This window comes from Hemicordylus capensis, chromosome 3, assembly GCF_027244095.1.
Source record: "Hemicordylus capensis ecotype Gifberg chromosome 3, rHemCap1.1.pri, whole genome shotgun sequence".
In the NCBI taxonomy this organism is placed as follows: domain Eukaryota; kingdom Metazoa; phylum Chordata; class Lepidosauria; order Squamata; family Cordylidae; genus Hemicordylus; species Hemicordylus capensis.
In genome coordinates this window covers 133,784,100-133,804,527 of record NC_069659.1, presented here as the reverse complement: position 1 = coordinate 133,804,527, position 20,428 = coordinate 133,784,100, and the positions used below count along the sequence as shown (strand labels likewise).

Sequence of the window (20,428 nt, the reverse complement as noted above, 5' to 3'; positions counted from 1 at the left end):
GTCTTGGTTTTGCTTTGTTTTAAGTGATGAATTGTATTTGATTATACAGTCAAGTAATAATGCCAGCCTTTGAAACTGATCATCTGTGATTTTCAGGTGCTCAGGTAGACCAGTCTGTATTTGAAGAGCTGATCAAAGAGCGGCTTCCAGAACTAGCTGAACACATGAAAGACCTCTCCACTCTGGCTTCTGTTTCCTTGTCATGGTTTCTCACTCTTTTTCTCAGTATCATGCCCCTTGAAAGTGCTGTTAATGTTGTAGATTGTTTCTTCTTTGATGGGATCAAAGCCATTTTCCAGTTTGGTTTGGCTATTCTTGAGGCCAATGCTGTGGAGCTGTGTAACAGCAAGGATGATGGGCATGCCTTGATGATTCTTAGCAGGTATTGTTCTCTCTGTTAATGTTTAATTTTGCCATACTAACAATCTAAGTGCTGCTTTAAAAAATGTGAACACTATTGGTTGCTAATTGAATAGTAATAAAGTGAAGCAAAAGACTCGATTAATGACAAGGCTTTCTTGCTATGCTCATTAGGAATTCTGAATACCTGTTTCCCACAAAAAGTACTAAAGCTTCCAGAAGCCTGGTAGAGGATATGAAATCTTCCTGTTGGTGCAGAAGGCTGTATCTGGAAGCACTAAATCAGTGTTTTTTTCCGTTTCTTGCCTAGAGCAGTAAACCTCTGGTTGAAGGTTTCACAGAGAGTTGTGCTCTTTTGGGAGCAACTTCAACCTTAGTCTTTGCCTGGATTAGGTTCAATCAGGGTTTTTTTTAAACCTGAGAAGGAAAAACTAGTACAATACTAAGGAAGTGAGAACACTATACTACTGTATTATACTGCAACAAACATTCTTTCTTCAGATTTTTAGATCATGTTAAGAATGAGGAGAGCCCTTTGCCACTGATTGGGAATCAGCATGCATTTTTCAGCGATGATCTGGAACTCTGTCCTATAACTGAAATAGCAGACCTAATTCGGGATTCTTATGAGGTAGATATGAAAGCAGTAGCTAGTGAGTTTCTTTCTAACCACAGCTTGGAAGTGCTCTGTTCTTGTGTGTTAAGTATAAAAACCAGTGATTTTCTCTTACAGGAAGCAACAGAGCATAACTCTGGTTGACCCTTTTTAAGTTCTTCTAGAAATACACTGAATGTATTCTGTAGAATCATGTACTTCTTCATTTCAGACTAAAGTAAAACTTTCTTTCTGTATTTCAGAAATTTGGGGACCATTCCGTAGAGCAAATTGAGCATATGCGCTATAAACACAGGATTCGTGTTCTGCAGAGTCATGAAGAAACCACTAAACAAAATGTGGTGAGTTCTCAAAGTCCAAAATGTTTCACTTATTTTATAAGATGCCAGAGCTATATATAAACACAGGCTTCTTCTCCATCGCTTATAAATGTACATGTTATAATCTGGCCCAGTGAATAATTTGTAAAAGGAAGATAATGAGTCACCTTGAAGTAAAATGAATGGCAACCACCAATATGAGTAGTCTGATTTTTAGAGTTGTTGTGGGGCTGGGCAGGGCTATTTGAGACTTGCCACTTCTTTCCGCCCCCTTTCCCCTCAACGTTTCCAATGGGAAGCTGCTTGTCTATTCCACAGGCAGGGCATAGAGAGGAAATCTTGGCCTGAGGGCAGGTAAATTTGGTGTTTATACTTGTGTGGCCATTTGGGCTCATGTAAAAGTAGAAACTTTAATAGAAGCTGAAAAGTAGAGGGTGCAAGGGCATTTTGGAACTAGTTATAATAGAACAATGCAAACTTGAGACTATCTTTAAAGGAAAAAAATGATGTTAATCTGTTTAGGGTAGACATTAAACAAATAGATCTGAGATAATGGGACAAGAATCTAAGACAAGGTGAAGGCAAAGCACAGCAATTGTTGCGAAACACCTAGTTAATAGAGTGCTTTGCTGCCCTAAGTTACTAAGAGAAGTGCTTTTACCTGCGATTTGGTGTATCCACAGTTGAGTCATAGGAACCCTGTTTCTTTATTCTCAGGGTGAAAATAGGGATCTGGATCCGTTGCAATCATAAGAGTGGGTTCTGTGCCTGCACAGGACCGTTCGGGCAGAATTGACTAGGTCCTCGAACACTGAGGAAGAGGGGACCTCTTGATACCAAAAACGCCTGGCTCTTCTGCTCCTTCAGCTTTTCAGCCCATTCATTCTGTGGCAGGCTGACTTTCGACACCACAACCCTCTAGTCCACTCCCCTTGAAAGGCATGAGAAGCTATGCTGCCACACAGGGTTTGGTGTGTGAAGGTGGTTGGGGAGATGCAACTCAGGCACACCTATGCTCCCCTGGGCTCCCATCAGACTACCAAGATTACAAGCTTTGGAAGGCTCGACATCAACTGTCAACGCTGATGGTCCCCATGGATACCCAAGTCACACACACACCCCGACCTGCCTGTTCCGGCCACGACATCAGTCTTGACATCAAACTGGCTCAATCTGATGCTGCTGCCAGCTCCTTCTATGGCTTCTATATCAACACAGGTTACTCCTCCAATTTTAGAGAAAGCTACAGTACCGAAGCATCCTATCCTACTCACTTGCATCTACATTCAAACTGTGTAAGTGCCTCGACCTCAAAAAAGTGAACCAACTCAAACTGTTGTCCATGACACGACTACATCTGCCACTCAGACAGTGTCTAAGAAGAAGGTCCCTGGTTCCTTCTGGACCACGTACCATGATACTCATGAAGGACTATGACTCTGGTTCGTCTACGTCTTCTACCTTGAGTTCATCTGAACATCCTGATGAACCACCTCTCAAGGTGGTGCCCTCCCATAACACTTCTCCAAACGAAGAGATGCATTATTACCATCACCACATCTACCAGTACAGTGTCCTGTTGTTTGGACAGCACCCTGTGTATTTACAAAGTGCATGGCCATCATTGTGGTTCACCTTCGGGTGCAAGGCCGAAGGTACATTTTTCTGTTCCTTGATGACTGGCTCCTGGCAGGAAGACAGAAAGACGAGTTAGCTTTGCAAGTTTTGACAGTCCTGAATTTGCTTGACGATCTGGGCATTCAGGTCAACTGGTCAAAGTCCAGGCCGCAGCCTGTCAAGCACATAGACTACATAAGAGCAGTTCTCGATGCACGGATGCAGTGTGCTTTTCTACCTGAAGAATGGTTCTTCCACATCAAGGCACTAGTAACTTCCTTCATGATGCAACCCAGACAAAAAACCCACGAAGTTCAGAAACTACTGGGCCTAATGGTGTTGTGCAACTCCACCGTGCACTTTGCCAAGCTACGTCTCAGGTGTCTTCTACTTTGGTTTTTATCTGTATTTTGTCCAAATGTGGACTGTGTGCAGATGCTCTTGACAGTTCCTCTGCCAATCCTCCTATCCCTTCAATGGTGGACCAAGGAAGTCAACCTGCCATCCAGAGTCCCCTTCCAGGTACCTCAACCTTCTGCCTGGGTGATGACAGACACATCCTTATGGGGCTAGGGGGCCCATTGTGGGGATCTTCAGGCTCAAGGTCTGTGGTCTCTGAGCCAATGCCAGATGCACATCAGCATTTTAGAGCTCCTGGTGGTGTTTCAGGTTCTCAAATCCTCCCAGCCCTCCCTCAGAGGCAAGGTTGTCCTAATCAGCCTGGACAATACTACAGTGATTGCGTACTTAAACCATCAGGGAGGTATGGTCTCCCGCTCCCTTTGCATGCTTACTCTGCAAATTTGGAATTGGGCCATAGCACGGCAAATAGGCCTGATCGCAATCCACATCAAAGGAGTGGAGCACACCTTAGCAGACCATCTCAGAAGGTCTTCACTTTATCTACAGCAACACGAATGGGAGGTCAACTTTCAGTAACTCCAACCATTGTTCTGGGCCTGGGGTACACCGGAAGTCTACCTATTCACAACACTCACAAACAAAAAGTGCCCCCAGTACTGCTCGAGAGCTGGCATTGGCTGCTGCTCCAGAGGGGATGCTTTCCAATTCAACTGGGGTATAAGGTTTCTATACATTTTTCCACCTTGCCCCCTGTTGAACAGAGTTCTTGAGAAAATCCTGCAGGAATCTTCAAACTGCATCTTGATTGCTCCATGGTGTCCCCAGCAACCATGGTTTCAGCAAGCACTCAGACTGTCAAAAGGTTGTCACAGGCATCTGCCTCATTGTGAGAGCAGAGGGCACCGCCATCCCAACCTAAGGACTCTGAACCTGACTGCGTGGAGGATAGGCACCAGAATGACATCCTTCTTAATGACAGAAAGAAGTCTAATCATGCCAACTACAACAGCAAGTGGAAGCTGTGCAGGCTTTATGCCCAGCAACACAACTTCCTGCCTCGTCTTCTACCTCCCAGGAGATCTTATTCTTCTTCACATCTCTGAAGCATCGGAACCTGGCCAATGTTTCCGTCAAAGTCCACCTGGATGCTATTTCTGCTCGCCATCTCGGATGGGATGGGAAAACTGTCTTCTCTCATTCAGACTCTAAGAGATTCCTTAAAGGCTTGAACAACCTTTACCCACTGATCCGGCAGCCTACTGATCAATGGAGCCTGTCCCTCGTCCTATTAGCCCTGACAGAGCTTCCATTTGAGGCCATGGCTATGGCGACTCCTAAACTAGTAACGCTGAAAATGGATTTTCTATTGGCCATAATGTTGGCTCACCGAGTCAGAAAGTAAATGCTCTTTGTATTGCTGTCCCCGATGCAAAGTTTCATGAGGACAAGGTGGTGCTTCACTTGGACCCTGAATTCAGGCCTAAGGTGGTTACTGACTTTCATATTAATTGTGACAACATCTTACCTACCTTTTTTTGGGGAATCCCATTACACCTCTCGAGTGCTCATTGCATTCTCTGGATGTGAGATGTGTTCTTCTCTTCTATTCAAGACTGACGAAATCCTATAGGAAAACTAAATGGCTTTTGGTAGGTTACAAAGGTAACGTGAAAGGTTACCAAATACCAAGACACTCTCCCACTGGACCATGGAGTTGATTTTTATGGCTTACAAGCATCAAAAAGTGGACCCTCCTGAAACCATACTGGCCCACTCTACCAGGGCTTATGCTACTTCTGCTGCCCACATGGCAGGCATCAAGCTCAGAGACATCAGCACTGCAGCAACCTGGTCATCTGAGCATACCTTTGTAAAGCATTACACATTGGACCTTCGCTCTGCAGCTCAGGCCAATTTCGGGAGGGGTGTGCTGAAAAGGGTCTTACCTTGGCATACTACATCTGCCTCTAGACTGACAGCTTGTTAGTCACCCACTCTTATGAGTGCAATGGATCACGATCTTGATAAACAGGTTGCTTACCTGTACCTTTTGATCTGGTAGTGATCCGTTGCATTCATAAGACCCTCCCGCCGGCCCCGCTGCAGTATGTGAAGTGACAATTTGTATGTTTGAAAGTTGAAATGCGCAACTTATCTTGTTGAACTGTACACTGGTTCCATATGATTTTTGAATCTCAGTGTTGGTTCTCCAGGAACTGAGGAGAAAATGCTAGCCCGCCCAAACTGAGCATGTGCACCATGTGCAGGGGTGGGGCTTAGCACTTTGAGGAGCTAGTCAATTCTGCCTGATTGGCCCAGTGCAGGTGCAGAACCCACTCTTATGACTGCAACAGATCACTTCCAGATCAAATGTTACAGGTGAGCAACCTATTTTTATTTTGGCCTATCCCTGGTTCTCGAGTGGCCGGAAATGACTGCTGGCATCATTCCCTGCCACTATTTTGTAGTGCGGGGTCATTTTTGTGGCTCTTTTCTGGTTTGTTCTTTAAACCCTAAAATGGAACAAAAATCGGAGGATTTGGAAATTTGGGGGGCATTGCTGGTGAACAAGGTACTGTCCATATTTCTGCTCTCCTGCTTTTTCTTGTGATTTTCAGCACACTTCAGTGTGCTTAGGAACCTAACCCCTCAATCCTCATAGGGTTAAGGTTTCTTTATCTGCGGTTTCATTATCTGTGGAAATTGGCGGGAACGAAACCCCTACAAATAATGAGGGCCACCTGTACCAATTGTAATATCAGTTTTTACTAAACTAATTTCTGTTTCTCTTCAGCTCAGAGTTGTTATTCCAGATGTTTCCATTGCTCCAGAAGACTTAGAAGAAGTGTATGATTTGTTTAAGGTATGAGTATTTTTTTTTTTAAAAAATCCCAGAAAACAGTCTTCTGATTTCTAAATGTGTGTGCAAGGATGGAGCTATAATTGGATGGATGGGTTCAGGGGGCCTCCTCCCCCACCCACCCAGTTCCAGCCATCTCCTTTCCCAGCTGGCTTCACTGTATGCTGCTCTTTGTTCTCTCCCTGAAGCAAAGAAAACACCCAGCTAGCAACAAAGCTGCCTGGGGAATGAGCTCTGGAGGGCAGAGCCAGCCATGCCGCTGCAAGTGATGTTACATGTAGGGAGTGTGGCTAGCACACAGAAGGGCCAGCCAGAGCTCATTTCCCTGGCGGCATCATTGCTGGCTGGGTGTTTTATACCTCACTCAGAGCGAGGGAAACAGGGAAAAAGATACCCAGCTGACAAGGAAGCTGGCAGGGAAATGAGCTCTGGAATGCCGCACTGGCCCTTCCAGGTGCTGGCCACACCCCCTGCGTGTGATGGCTGGTGCACGCAAGGTGTGGACACAAGCCCACTCTCCCCTAGCTGTGCGATTGTCTGTCTGCATGTAGTGTTTGGAAATCAATGAATCCAAACTAATGCTGGGCATGCCAAAAAATGTTGCACGCAACAGGGGAGGCACGACTTTTGTTTATTTTTGTTCCTTCCTTCTGTGACCCTCTGTGCCTCCAACAAGTATGTCTCTCAGCATCATGAGCTGCTGAGGGAAGGGGAAATCAATAAAAATTTCTCCTCTTCTGTTGTGCGCAACTTTTTTTTTTTTTTTGACATGCACAAAATTAGTCTGGATGCCAGCCACTGTGTTTGCAAATGGTTTTTAGTTTTGCAGTCAAAGAACCTAAACAAGTCTGAATTTGGGTCCTAAAAGTCAATACAACAGACCTTTTTCATTCTTACCAATCTTGTGTTTGTAAAGAGTGTGAGATAAGTTGCTTGTTCTACCTTTCTAAAGCAAAAGGAGAGGAAGTCTTATCAATTTTGATTCCCCAAATCTTGTACCTTCACAGAGCCATTACTTCACCGTCTGTAATTATCCTTTTAGAATCTAGAAAGAGCTGTCGGGAAGGGTACTCATTGTGCATCTCCATCTTCCGCATTGTGGAAATGTAGGATTCATACACCTGCACTTTTCTCTGCAGCTCCAAATAAACTCAGTAGGACTTACTTCAGACTAAAAATATACAGAGACCCCATATCTGTATTGTGCTTAGCACAGACGATGACAATTAAAAAAGAAAAAGGCACATGGATGGTACAATGCTATCTTTGCATCTGTCATTATTTAATATACCAACTAATGAAGAGTGGGCTCTTCCACATAGAACTGGAAATGGGTCTAACTCGGATTCGTTACTTTAGGTTCTATTCCAATAGGACTGGGGAGGACCCTCATTCCCTTTTTCAAAGAGCGGTGACAATATGCTGACATGAATGTTGCTAGTGGGAAGCGTGGGAAATGTAATTTCCTTCCCTTAACAGCAACATTGATCAGGAACTACATTTCTTACACTTCCTCATGATAATGGAAACACCCAAACCTTAGGTCTGAGATTATTGTATGGATTCCTAATGCTATGGTAAATTTGGAAGAGGGAAAAGCATGGCAGGGAGTGCTGGTGCCAGGTCAAACCCATTGTGAATTGGCTCCAAACTTTGGAGATGCCTTGTGGTGGTCTTGAGTTTGTCCTTCTGAACCCTTAGTTACAGGACATCACAATCGGCAAGAATAACCACGATCGGCACAGTCCCATGCAAGTTGGTTACACCTAATCTTCATTGATTTAAATAGGACACATGTGCAAGTTTCTGTGTCCACTGTGAACTAAACAGTACCAGTAGTAAATAATATTGGCATTATTATTTGTTGACAAAGGAAAAGGAGATGCTAAGAAAAATGTAGTAATCTTTAATGCATGGGGAACTCTTACATTTTCAGTATTTAAAAGCAGTCTATAAATATTTGTCATCATAGTGTTCCTAATAATTCAAAAATCTATCCATGTCAATTTTTCTTCTTCAGTGTTTTCGTTGTTTTGCCTTTTTAGAAAGAACATCTAATGAGTTGCTACTGGGAATGGAATAGAGCAGTTGTAATTCAGCGCCATGACCCAAGCAGACCCTATGCCGAGCAGTACAGAATTGATTCCCAACAATTCACTAACCTTTATAAACTTGTCTCACCTTGGACATGTGGTAAACATACTGAGGTTCTAGCAGAGAGGACATTTCGGCTTCTAGATGAAAATATGGACCATCTTATTGAATTCAAGGGGTTTGCTGGCTGCTTAGGTAACTCTAAAGATGCATTTGGCGTTGGGTAACATGCAGTGTAGCAGAATATCATGTTGTATGGTGCTTTCCTAGTAATTTGGTGTTTAGAATCCTTGCATTTCACAAAACGCTTTTGTGACACCATTACATTGTTCATCTAACACAGGATATTATGCTATTGTCCTATCGGATATTAATAGCTTGTAACATAGGCATTAAGCTTTTTTCACAAGGCTTGCACATAATTTCTCTTACCTGCATCTCTTCTTGCTCATGAAGCCATTAACTGAGCCATATTATCAAATAACTTCTGTTTCAAGTGGCTAGGTTTGTTCTTTAAAATCTGCAAGATATGGCTTGTTTGGAGCAGAAGGCCTTTCTATCTAGTAGCCTTTGAAGATTAGTGAACTATTCAAAGTCTTGCGAGGTAACAGGCCTTTCAAACTGCCTTGATAGATACTAATCCTATCCATATCTTATAATCAACATGTGCACAGTCTGTGTACACACACAGATCTGGATCGTGATCCGTTGCATTCATAATAGTGCACACAGGCATTGCTCTGCTGTCTATGCATATGACCCAAGGTAATATCTTGCATGCCTGGAAATCTCTAAGGGAGTTTTCAGTGGTGCAAGGGTTATTACCTGAAACCGGATGGGGTGATAGCACACATGGACAATCACCAGGGTTTCCGTATGATTATTATGAATATAAACTATGGAAGGTCCATTGACAGGCTTGAAAAACACTGGTTCCTATGGCAACTTATGAATACAACGAATCACTTCCAGATCTTCAGTTACAGGTACACCTGTTTTTATTCATACATTGTTCAACTCATACAGCAGTACACTTCCTGTCTGTACCCTGCATTTGAGACTGTACGTACCCATACTGAGTTTTAAAATGAATGCATCTACTAGTATAGTCACTCACACAAAAATATGTATGTGTGTAGAGACACCTGAATGCATGTACAGTGTAATGTCTGAATAGGGCTATAGTCTTAGGACAGTTGGTGCTTGCTTGCCCCCCACCCAACCCCACCCTTTTCCAGTAAAGAAACTTCTGAACACAAAAGTAGTAGAATACTGTTGAATTTCCTGACCATCACCGTAGGATTATAGGAAGATATCTTCATTTGCTGCTGTTTCTTATTTAAGAAGAGTTTGTTCTCCAGTGCTTAAAGTCAGAAGGTCAAGCCTTTGGTACACTTTCTTCCTTATACAGATATTATGTACAATGGAGAAATGAATGAAAAGATAAAATTGTTATACAAGCTGCACATCCCACCCGGTAAGAATTTTAGATATTGATTTCTTTCCCCCTCACTTTCTACAGCTTGCTTACGAATGCATGATTTTCCTTCTTAGATATTTGGCAAATTGTATGTTTAATAGGAAATGTATGTAGAATGACTTAATTTATTTTGATTTCCTGCCATCTTTTCTTTTTGTATAAATAGAGATGTGAAGGTCTGGAAACCCACCCCCTTATGTGTAACTCTCAAATCTCAGATGCATTTCCACCATCAGAGGGCACGCTCTTTACTAGAAGAACACACAGGCCCCTTTGCTTTGTGAATTGTTACCTGCTTTGTTCTTTGATTTGGAGAATGGTGGAGACAATGACTGACATTCAGAGCAATAGAGTGCTTGCAGCACAAGTAAATTTGCCGTAACACAAGAACTTATCTTAGTTGTGCTAAGAGACATTATTTGCGCAAGAGCATTTTTCTACACAAGTTTCCATTAAAGCAAATGCCTCTTTGCACAACTGCAGACATTCGTGCAGTAGTGCAACAGTTTTGTATGCGAGCCCAATATCTCCCTGCAGTCATTCTTTACTGTGGATGTTAGCCACTGTTGTCTTGGCTTGGTCCTGCTTCATCTCAGATATATTCTCTTAACCCAGCTCATTTTAACTAAATATTCACATTTACTGCTAGTTAATACAGATGAACCTCAGAATTGGCGGACGTTCCATTCTTCGCAATTAGCGAGGTCATTGAAGTCAATGTGATTGAGGGGGTCAGGTTCCTGGAGACCCTAAAAATTTCCGGGAAATGGCATAAGGGCGGGAAATGTGCAGAAGACACAAAGTAAAGTGCCATACTGCGCTCCACAGGCCTCCAGCAATGCCCCTCAGAAGTCAGATTTTTGCCGTTATTCTGCAGATTTTCAGAATGTTTTTTTAAATGGAAAGAGCCACAAAATGGCTCCCACACTCAAAATAGCAGCCAGAAATGACCTCAGAGGTAATTTCTGGCCACCCCGACCCCTGGATACACGGATTTAACCCCTTAAATTCCCCCCCTCCGGCACGTTTGCCAAGGTTGGGTTTCAGTTCCTTGACCACGGTTATGTGGAACTGCAGGTGCTAGATCCATGGGTAATGAGGTACTGCTGCACTGTGATTATTTTTAGGCTGACATACAGGGTTTTCAGATAACTGGAGACAGATTTCAAACCCTCTTACCCCACTTTTGCCCTGGTATGTTTTAGATGTTTGTATTGTTTGTTTATAAGACCTTCAAAACTGATTTGAAACAGAAGAAAGACAGACAAAATGCACATACCACTGGAGGCAATACAATGCTTCAAACTATTTCTTAAAGAATGACTGTCTCATTACCATTGTTTGTTTTGTAGTAATATTGTTCATGATAGAGCAATATAATATTGTTAGAAGATGAATTTGTTTCTAGTCTTGCTAACGTTGACTGAGGGAGACTTAAATTTCAGATGTTCTTTTATTCACTACATTTATAATGTTACTACCCCCCCCCAATTTTCAGCTGACAAAATATCAGACTTATCTCGAAACCTCAGGTTACAGCAGATTGCCGGTTGATCTGCAATACTACATATATTTGTAATTATTTAGTATACTTAATGACATTTAAAAAGTAAAACTGTTTTATTTTGAAAAAGGAAAATCTTATGTGCTAACTACACTGCCTTTAAAAAAGTAAAGTAAGCTTAAATATGAATACAAAAAGTATTTCAAATTTTCCCAAGATATCCTGTTGAATGCTGAAAACCAAAACAAAACAAAAAACCTTAGTATGGATCCCCGACGTATGCAAGGACCAACAGCTGTTTCAATCTTAGTCTAAGTCTAATATAAAATGGGAGCCGTGTGTGTGTGTGTGTGTGTGTGTATAAAATAGCGCTCTGGGAATGGTTTTTGAAAAGCGGTATATATTCGTCATATTTGTATATTGTGTAATGGACTGTTATGATAATGGATGCTTGTTTTTAATAGCGCTCACAGAAAATGATAAAGACAGCCAATCGCCACTTAAGACACCTTTATTGTCAACTTCAAGGCCACTAGTCATTGCAAAATCAAAAGGTGGGTGATCTGGTTTTCAAATACTAGTTCAAATTGGTAGCTTCCCCCCCACTAAAGATTTCCCTTCATCCTACCTGTTATAATCATGAATGTGTTCCTATAGATCAAAACATTTTTATATCCCACTGTCTAGGTGACACTATAGATTATCAGAAGCAACTGAAGCAGATGCTTATGGACTTAACCAAAGAGAAAGATGCTAAGACTGAAAAAGAACTACCAAAAATGAGCCAGGTAATACGTGAAGTTATGTCAGACATAGTACTCTGAACTTGAACATCCCTTTTAAGGCTCCATCAGTAAACCTGAAAGCCTACCCCAAATACAGCTTCTAGTTCTACACTTGGTTCCATCAAGGATGGAATAAAAGTTTATTTTTATATACCAAGGATGGAATAAAAGTCTAAATGTTTAAGAAACAGCTCCTGGAAAGTCTCTTGCTGTTGCTTATATAGTCAGTACATATACCTGAGAGCAGGATTTCAGAAATGGTGTGTTTAAGTACTAGTTTTCTTTACTGGCAGTACCTTGAATTAGGGTACAATTTCATAGATATTCCTTTCTGGTACTGAGAAATAGCAGGCATAGTGTCGTCTTTTCATGGTGCTCAGATGTTGGTCTTGTCAATCCTCATTAACAGACTGAAAGGCGTAACTAAAAAAAAATGCACTGAATACCCCCTCCCTTGCTTTCCAGCGAGAATTCATCCAGTTCTGCAAGACCTTGTACAGCATGTTCCACGAAGACCCAGAGGAGAACGAATTGTATCAAGCCATTGCCACAGTGACTACTCTGTTGCTTCAGATTGGAGAAGTGGGTCAGAGAAGCAGCAGCAGCAGCACCACAGGCTCAGATGAATTTGCTGAAGACTTGCAGCCTGCAGCATCTACATCAGATCAGGATGCCGTTTTTACTGACACAGCGAAGTCTCCAAAGAGTGCACAATCCTTACCGATAACTGAAGGGAATTGGATTGTTTCCTTTGAACAGATCTTAGCTTCACTATTAACTGAACAGGCCCTAGTCAACTTCTTTGAAAAATCCTTAGAACTGAAACCAAAACTGGAGAATGCAAAGATGACTCAGTACAACTTCAAAACAAATGGTGCAAGTCACCAAATACGAGGCGACTCTGAAAATCTAAGTGTACATTCATAAATGTACAAGACAGAATTTGCTTACACCAAAGCACATTTTGCAGTAGTTAAGGCTTTTGGTCTTTGATTATTCATTGGTCTGAAAACTTCAGTCAGAGAGCTTTACAGCTAAAACACATTTAATGGGTGATTTTGGCACTGTTTTCTTCTTGAATGTAATTTAAAAGAAATTTCATCTTCACTTGAAGATTCTGCATATGTGTTCAGCTGTTTCATTTTTGTAAAACCTGTTAACTCTTGGTTTGACAGTTTTATCTATGGCTACTGAATGCAAGTTTTGTGTATAATTGCCTTTTTTGCACTCATACTGAAGACTTGTTTCAATGCTGGTAATTGGAACCTAATATATTTGACTTTGTATGTCTTGCTTAAATGTTCAGTGTACATGGACTGTGCTTTTCATGTTTGAGAATGTGGGCACTTTTCAGTAAAAGGCTTTTGTATTAAATCCACAGCAACCTATTGTTTTGCAGATAACACTTCCAAAACAAACTTTTTGAGCTGGTTGGTGTCCTATAATCACTTTCCCCCACCCACTTTTCTTGGGAAGACATTCATACATCAACTATTGCTTTTAAAGGCAGCCTAGTGCTTCCTGAAGCACTGAAGGAAGATCAGGATGTGTGAAAATATCTCTACTAGCTTTGCTTCCAGCTAGTAAAAAATATTAAGCTCTCAACCATTTTAACATAGCAACCCAAATCCTCACACCATGAAGAGGCTTGCACCAATTGTCACCTTTATAGCCTTTATTGTAATGAAAGTTTAGTTTTCATCCACATTGACAGTCTGTAGACCTGCAAAACACAACAAAAAACCTGTGTAAGTTACAGAAATACTGTATTCAAAACTCAACAGGCATTTGTTTTAGAATTCACAAACCTCCCTGCAGAACTTAGAAGCTATTTTATTGTAGTAAACATTAACACACATATATATGCTGAATAGAGCAGCAAATTTAGAATCCTCTTGATTACAGGAAAACTTACTTTTGAAAGTAGTAACTGGCACATAAGTAACCAGTGTGTACAGTTTATTGGGCGAGTCTTCATCTTCATTGCGTTTTCTTGATAAACGCACACGGATGCGATAAGGAACATTCCTACAAGTACAATTGTGCAATTAGAGGCATATTTCAGAAGTGTGCATCAGCCTTAAAGAAGGAAGAGTGTAAGCTACCCAAAAGGCAGAGTGCTTCTTGCTTCCAACTCAGCACTATGGCTTATGGAATGTGCATTACACCTCTGTAACGCTCTGCCCTGACAGTGCCTGCCACAGGCTTCCCCAATTGGTGCAAAGGGAAAAACTGGAGTAGTTCTGCTTGCCCAGTTGCTCACCACAGCAGCTTTGGGGCAGAGTGTTAGATGCAACACTGCACATCATGTAAGCCACTAACTGTAACAGCTAAACATAATTTGTCATATTTACTGTGTGTTTATGTATATTAACCTTTGTAAATGGGCTGATCTTCATGTCCAAGAGCAACAAGTACAGTTCAATCTTGAGTCACTCACATTTTATTTTCACAAAATACTATAACAGCAATTATGGTTCCAAACTGAATTCCATGTTTCATAAGTCTAACTAGAAATCTCCATTAAGAGTTCAACTAAACTAATGCTTTAATTCATTACTATCTGACCAGTCAAATGACTAATGCTACTCCACACTATATCCAGTTTGAAGCCCAGAATGAGCTTAATTGAGTCAAACTGGTTGCACAATTAATTTAGATGATTGCTCTTATGTGAAGGAATCTTTCTGGAAAATGAGTGCACAATGGCTAGATCCCAGACCTAAATAATGCTTACAGTGGTGTTCCTAAAATGTAACTTGAGAATGAAGTTCTTAGGTAGCAACATGACTCCAACCACTTTTATGAATGTGTGTCAGGATTGCTATCATCAAAGCAGGAATACTATCGAGGTGCAGCTAATCAAGCATTACCATGTCTACTTTTCAGGGGCTACTGTGACACAACTGGCAAGAAGGATAAATCTTTCAATTTCAACCTCAAACACACTCATAGGAACATAGGAAGCTGCCATATACTGAGTCAGACCATTGGTCTATCTAGCTCAGTATTGTCTTCACAGACTGGCATTAGCTTCTCCAAGGTTGCAGGCAGGAATCTCTCTCAGCCCTATCTTGGAGAAACCAGGGAGGGAACTTGAAACCTTCTGCTCTTCCCGGAGCGGCTTCATCCCCTGAGGGATGCTGTGCTCACACATCAAGTCTCCCATTGATATGCAACCAGGGCAGACCCTGCTTAGCTATGGGGACAAGTCATGCTTGCTACCACAAGACCAGCTCTCCTCTCCCAACCAGCTCTCCTCTCCTACCTACCTGCTTACCTGTGTGATGGCCCATTTTGAAACACAGCTGTCTTTACACTGAATTCTAATTAGATCTGCAAGTGCAGCCAGCAAGTGTTAGAGTTAGATAGTTTTCTTTGCACTGAGCAAAGCCCAAATCACCTCAAATATACCTTATTCCTTTTGCCCAAACAGCCTTGTTCAAGCGGGTGTCAATGCGTACATCAGGAGTCCCCATTTCCTTCATGGCAAACTTACGGATTTCCTTGAGGGCACGGGGAGCCCGCTTCTTGAAACCCCTGAGAATACAGAAAATACTTTGTAACTGCAATCTAAGCGATTGGTGGCATCAAACCACAGAAATCCATATTTGCAAAGAAGTTTCAGGATTTAAGTTAGCTGCTCAGTAGGAACTATTTACATAACAGCGGCTTTCAAACTGTATTAAAGGGAACCTTAAGAGTTCCTTAACATTCACTGAAAACGTCTCAGTAAGCAGTGCTGTAATCATAGACACATCTATGCCCATTTCCCTGCACTTGCAGTGACGGGAATGTTTGCTATATTCTAGGTGTACTCTCAGTTCAAAATAGGCTCCATGAGGTGTGTCCAGAAAAAGTCAGTCCTAACTAAGCACCATTAGAACCAGTAAGGAAAGTTAGTCATGGCGAACTTAAATCTCATTCATTTCGGTGAGACTAACTTTAGAGACAATACTAACTAAGCCTAGCTTGCTGGGTCTGCAGAACACTCTGTGGGAACTGATTCTGGATTCCATATCTTCCAGAATGTCCTGCAAGATACAGTAGTCTATCTGGAAACAATTCTCTGAGGATACAAAATCTGAGGACCACTGCTTTAAAATACCTTATAAAGAACTCTCTCTCTCTCTCTGCCGCAACCACCAGAAGTTGGATATTTCTAATCAATATGACAAGCTGTTCATATGCCTTCCAAATATCCAATTTGAGATTCACTGCTCTCCTCCCCAATCTTTCTTCAAAACTGTTGGGGGGTGGGGAATCAAAGCTGGAAACACCACAGATCTGACTACATTATTGTCAAAACCCATTTCTGCACGAAAATTTTCATTTCCCCAAACAAACTAGAAGGCTAGTTCATAACTCACATCTCTATTAACATTCTCGTTTCCCTAAATATAAATAGGTCAACCAGCTCATGCACAGATAGGAAAGCAAAGGAAGATTCAGCCACCCTAAAGGTAAGTGTGCTGTCAAGTTGATTTCGACTTTTGGCACCCACAGAGCCCTGTGGTTGTCTTTTGGTAGAATACAGGAGTGATTTACCATTGCCATCTCCTACGCAGTATGAGATGATGCCTTTCAGCATCTTCTTATATTGCTGCTGCCCGATATAGGTGTACCAGCGGGGATTTGAACCGGCAGCCTTCTGCTTGTTAGTCAAGCATTTTCCCACTGTGCCACTTAAGCAGATATTTATAAATTTCTTTAAGTAAAATCCATCATCATTTCCAAAATCAAATGTGATGAGAACAAAACTATTGTTGATCTTGATCAGCTTTGTGACAGAGCATAAACTTTGAATACTCCCCATCATAAACAGGAAAAATGGCAAACATACTCCATTGTACATCAACGGTACGCTAGCGGCAATTCCCCACCCTTTTCAATCTTAAGGGCCAGCAATTTTTAAAAAGGCTACTCTGTATGCAAACTAACCAGTGAGCTGTTCACTGAAAAGTGGCCTAAGCAATATATCCCATACATGGACACAATATCAGTCTCACAATGTACTTTTGATGTGCAATTTGACACAGCAGTTACTTATGGTCTATCCAACACACACTGGGCAAAAAGCACACCCTAATTACCCAAAGACGAACAAAAATCAGACAAACAAGGCCTTGCATAGTATTTCTGCAAACCAACAGTATTTATGCATAAAAGTGGAGGGCATATTAAGTCATTAAGGGAGGTTTGTTGCCTTGCTAACCACACAGCAAAGAGGCAAACTGTCTCTATTCACCCCAGTGCAGAGTCCCTCTAGTGGCTTTTGCTGGTCGTGCTATAAACATGGTTCATAAAACCCGTTTTTAACTCAAGATAACAGTATTTTAAAATTGTGGTTCTCTAAACGAAAATCTGACAGGAGTGAAATTTCAAAGCCTTTAAGATTACTGATCCCCAATTCCCTTTTGCTTCTGCCAACACCGCAACACAATGGCTGCCATACTGCGCAGCGAGCTGCCACTCCAGGAGAGGGGTGTGCTCACAGCTCCTGAGCTACTCTGCAGCCTGCTGGCACTACTGCACAGTATGTGGGCCAATGTGCCGGGGTGCAACTTCCTCCCCACTCGAAAACATTAGGCATAATGAGTAACACAACAACAACAACATTCATAATGTCGGATGATGTGATGGATACTCAAAAAGTGATTGAAGCACCTCTTCTGAATATACCTCTGGCACTTGCCCATTTCTTCAATTGTTTACAGAAAAGAGAGTGAATAAATCATAAGAAAAGCCACTCACACGCCATGGATCCGTTTGTGAATGTTGATAGTATATTCCCGAGTGACCACCTCATTGATGGCAGACCGACCTTTCTTCTTCTCGCCACCTTTCTTTGCGGGGGCCATCTGCATGCAATGTTCAGAGAAGGTCAAGATATTGCTTCACACTGCACAAACATGGCAGATTCTTAAAACGAGTCTCAAGTTTGTTTTAGAACTGGAAAAGGTGCAGAAGAGGGCAACCAAGGTGATCAGGGGCCTAGAGCACCTTCCTCATGAGGCAAGGCTTCAACACCTGGGGCTTTTTAGTTTAGAAAAAAGACGACTGTGGGGAGACATGATAGAGGTCTAAACCATGCATGGCGTGGAGAGAGAAATTTTTCTCCCTCTCACATTTCAGGGGTCATCCCATGAAATTAGTTGCCAGAAAATTTAGGACCAACAAATGGAAGTACTTTTTCACACAACGCAAAATCAACTTGTGGAATTCTCTGCCACAAGATGTGGTGACAGCCAACAACCTGGATGGCTTTAAGAAGGGTTTGGATAACTTCATGAAGGAGAGGTCTATCAATGGCTACTAGTCGGAGGACTATAGGCCACCTCCAGGCTCAGAGGGAGGATGCCTCAGAGGGAGGATGCCTCTGAGTACCAGTTGCAGGAGAGTAACAGGAGAGAGGGCATGCCCTCAACTCCTACCAGTAGGCTCCCAGAGGCATCTGGTGGGCCACTGTGTGAAACAGGATGCTGGACTAAATGGGCCTTGGGCCTTATCCAGCAGGGCTATTCTTACGTTCTTAAGCTATCCTTTCATTCCTCACAAACGTCTACACTGAGGAAATTAAACCAGTTTCTTCTGAACACCACACAGCATGTACACACAGTGCTTTTAAAGTGGTCAAAGTACTTCACATTTATTACTTCATTAACGTGAACAATCCATCTGTAGGACTCAGTGGGGTGGCCTAAGAAATTGTGGCTTACCTTAGGCTACCTAGTGAACTCCTGGAAGCAAGACTCCACTTTTTATCACTATCACCACATATGTTCCCTAAAGCTCCAAATTCATAATGTCAGTGGGTGGTATTCTAACAAAGCAGCAGTGCTCCTGAAGAGTTCCAGACTAATGCTAGGGGTGTGTGTGTGTGTGTGTGTGTGAATTTTGACAACCTCCCCTTTCCCAGAAGCTCTTTGCATCACCTGAAAATATGACCCTAAGGGCTGCACAAGTTTCAAGGCTATATATTTTGGGTGGCATAGAGGGTTTCCTGGGGAAACAGAGGTCATCAAAATTTGTTCCCACTGATGAACCAATTGTGAAGCTGAGTTAGATCAACCGTTTGGAAGGACCAGTGCTTCTCCCATTGCACCAGTGCTTCATTAGGACACCAGCCAGTGGATTATTTCTCTACCAGTCCATTCAGCAGTTAATAGTCCAGAACTCCTAAAATCAGCACCAAGCTGCTTCATTTCCCGAAAACAATTATTTAAATCCTCCAAGGCACCCAGAGTGGCTGTAGTTATATTTATCTTCACAACAATCCTGTGAGGTAGATTAGGCTGAAAGGTAATTGACCAGTCACCCAATGGGGTCATCCCAGTTCTAGTCTACACTCTAGCCACTATACTACACTAGATATCCAATAAATATTAAAAACCTAATCTTCACATGCAGTTTTAAAAATAGTGTGAAGCCTGTAGCACACACTGAAAGCAGAGCTACAGCCTTCACACTGGCTGTAGAAAGGCAAGAATCCACCACTCTAAAATATCTTCTTCCTCCCCACATAAGAATAATTTCAACTCAGAAATGCACCCAATACCTACAACATGCAAACTTATCATACACACGTTTGTTAAAAACAGTTTAAAGTCAGGCTCAGGAGAATCGTGATGCCTTTTGATCAATGTACTTCAGTCTCGAACCATAGCTTTTGAGGTTTTTAAGCACATTTTCGGGTTCTTGGCAACATAAACTGAAGGGATTGTCCTCCAGAACCGTTCTCCTTTGTAACATGCTTCTGCTCAGTAGTGGACAGAAGAGCCCCTTCGGATTGCCTACTACCTCCCTGCCACTGTCTCTAAGCACCAGCGGGCCTAGACACGGAGAGGGGGCATTAGGAGAATCTCGGTCCCCTCTGGCCCGGCTTCCACATCAGGCGCAGAAAGACACAGCCCCCCACCAGCGTCTCCATCCCGGGGAGCCCAGCGCACCCAGACACTCGGCTTTGTAGGGCCGAAAAAGTCGGATGGAGCCGGATAACAACAACGGCCCTCCACGGAGCTACTCACCCTGCTCGGGAGCGGACCAGAAAGGAAGGCGCGGAGGATTGTGGGAGGGAATCAACAACAGCATCCGGGACAGACCATAGAGACGAAAGGAAGCACCGGCACGCTTCCGGGTTAGCTGCCGCCTGAGTCTCAAAAGGGAAACGAGAAAGATGCAGAAGTGGAAGCCGTTTTTATTTTGCTCTGGGCGTTGCGCTGCAACGTTTTCTTCTCCTCTTGACCACAAAAAGGGAAAGACAGACGTTCAGACGCTTTCCAGCCCAGACTCTATTATGACAAGTGTGCGTTTCTGTTTTAGTGTTTGCAAATTCAGGCAACCGCTATGATCTTCGCGGTGCTTTGCAAGCTGAAGTGCCTTACGACTTTCGCCCTGCGAAAGTATTCCGTCGTCATCCCCACATAGCG

At 42.5% G+C, this 20,428-nt stretch overlaps 2 protein-coding genes across 5 annotated transcripts in view; one reads left to right on the top strand and one right to left on the bottom strand.

Annotated features, from left to right (window-relative positions):
- TBC1D8 (TBC1 domain family member 8) overlaps positions 1-13,373 on the top strand; it is a 104,760-nt gene extending 91,387 nt beyond the window's left edge. For all 4 annotated transcript variants that reach the window (XM_053309769.1, XM_053309765.1, XM_053309768.1 and 1 more), the window contains 9 exons: positions 97-382; positions 862-991; positions 1,219-1,317; positions 6,071-6,139; positions 8,182-8,425; positions 9,642-9,707; positions 11,679-11,768; positions 11,902-12,002; positions 12,465-13,373. In XM_053309769.1, the coding sequence (XP_053165744.1) occupies positions 97-382; positions 862-991; positions 1,219-1,317; positions 6,071-6,139; positions 8,182-8,425; positions 9,642-9,707; positions 11,679-11,768; positions 11,902-12,002; positions 12,465-12,926 (1,547 nt within the window). In that variant the 3' untranslated portion in view covers positions 12,927-13,373. The remainder of the gene's footprint in view (positions 1-96; positions 383-861; positions 992-1,218; positions 1,318-6,070; positions 6,140-8,181; positions 8,426-9,641; positions 9,708-11,678; positions 11,769-11,901; positions 12,003-12,464) is intronic.
- A 283-nt stretch (positions 13,374-13,656) lies between these two features.
- RPL31 (ribosomal protein L31) lies at positions 13,657-20,145 on the bottom strand. Its single transcript, XM_053309773.1, has 5 exons — positions 20,027-20,145; positions 17,754-17,860; positions 15,414-15,539; positions 13,915-14,027; positions 13,657-13,722 (listed from the first exon to the last, which is right to left on the bottom strand). The coding sequence occupies exons 2-5, from the start codon at positions 17,858-17,860 to the stop codon at positions 13,691-13,693; spliced, it is 378 nt and encodes a 125-aa protein (XP_053165748.1). The 5' UTR covers positions 20,027-20,145; the 3' UTR covers positions 13,657-13,690.
- Positions 20,146-20,428: the final 283 nt, after the last annotated feature.

Excerpts from the sequence above, each read along its gene's own strand:
- RPL31 (XM_053309773.1), bottom strand. The coding sequence starts at position 17,860 with ATGGCCCCCGCAAAGAAAGGTGGCGAGAAGAAGAAAGGTCGGTCTGCC. Across the intron at positions 15,540-17,753 it reads CACAAACGGATCCATGGCGT|GGGTTTCAAGAAGCGGGCTC; the intron begins GTGAGTGGCTTT and ends CTGTATTCTCAG. Across the intron at positions 14,028-15,413 it reads GTTTGGGCAAAAGGAATAAG|GAATGTTCCTTATCGCATCC; the intron begins GTATATTTGAGG and ends TTGTACTTGTAG.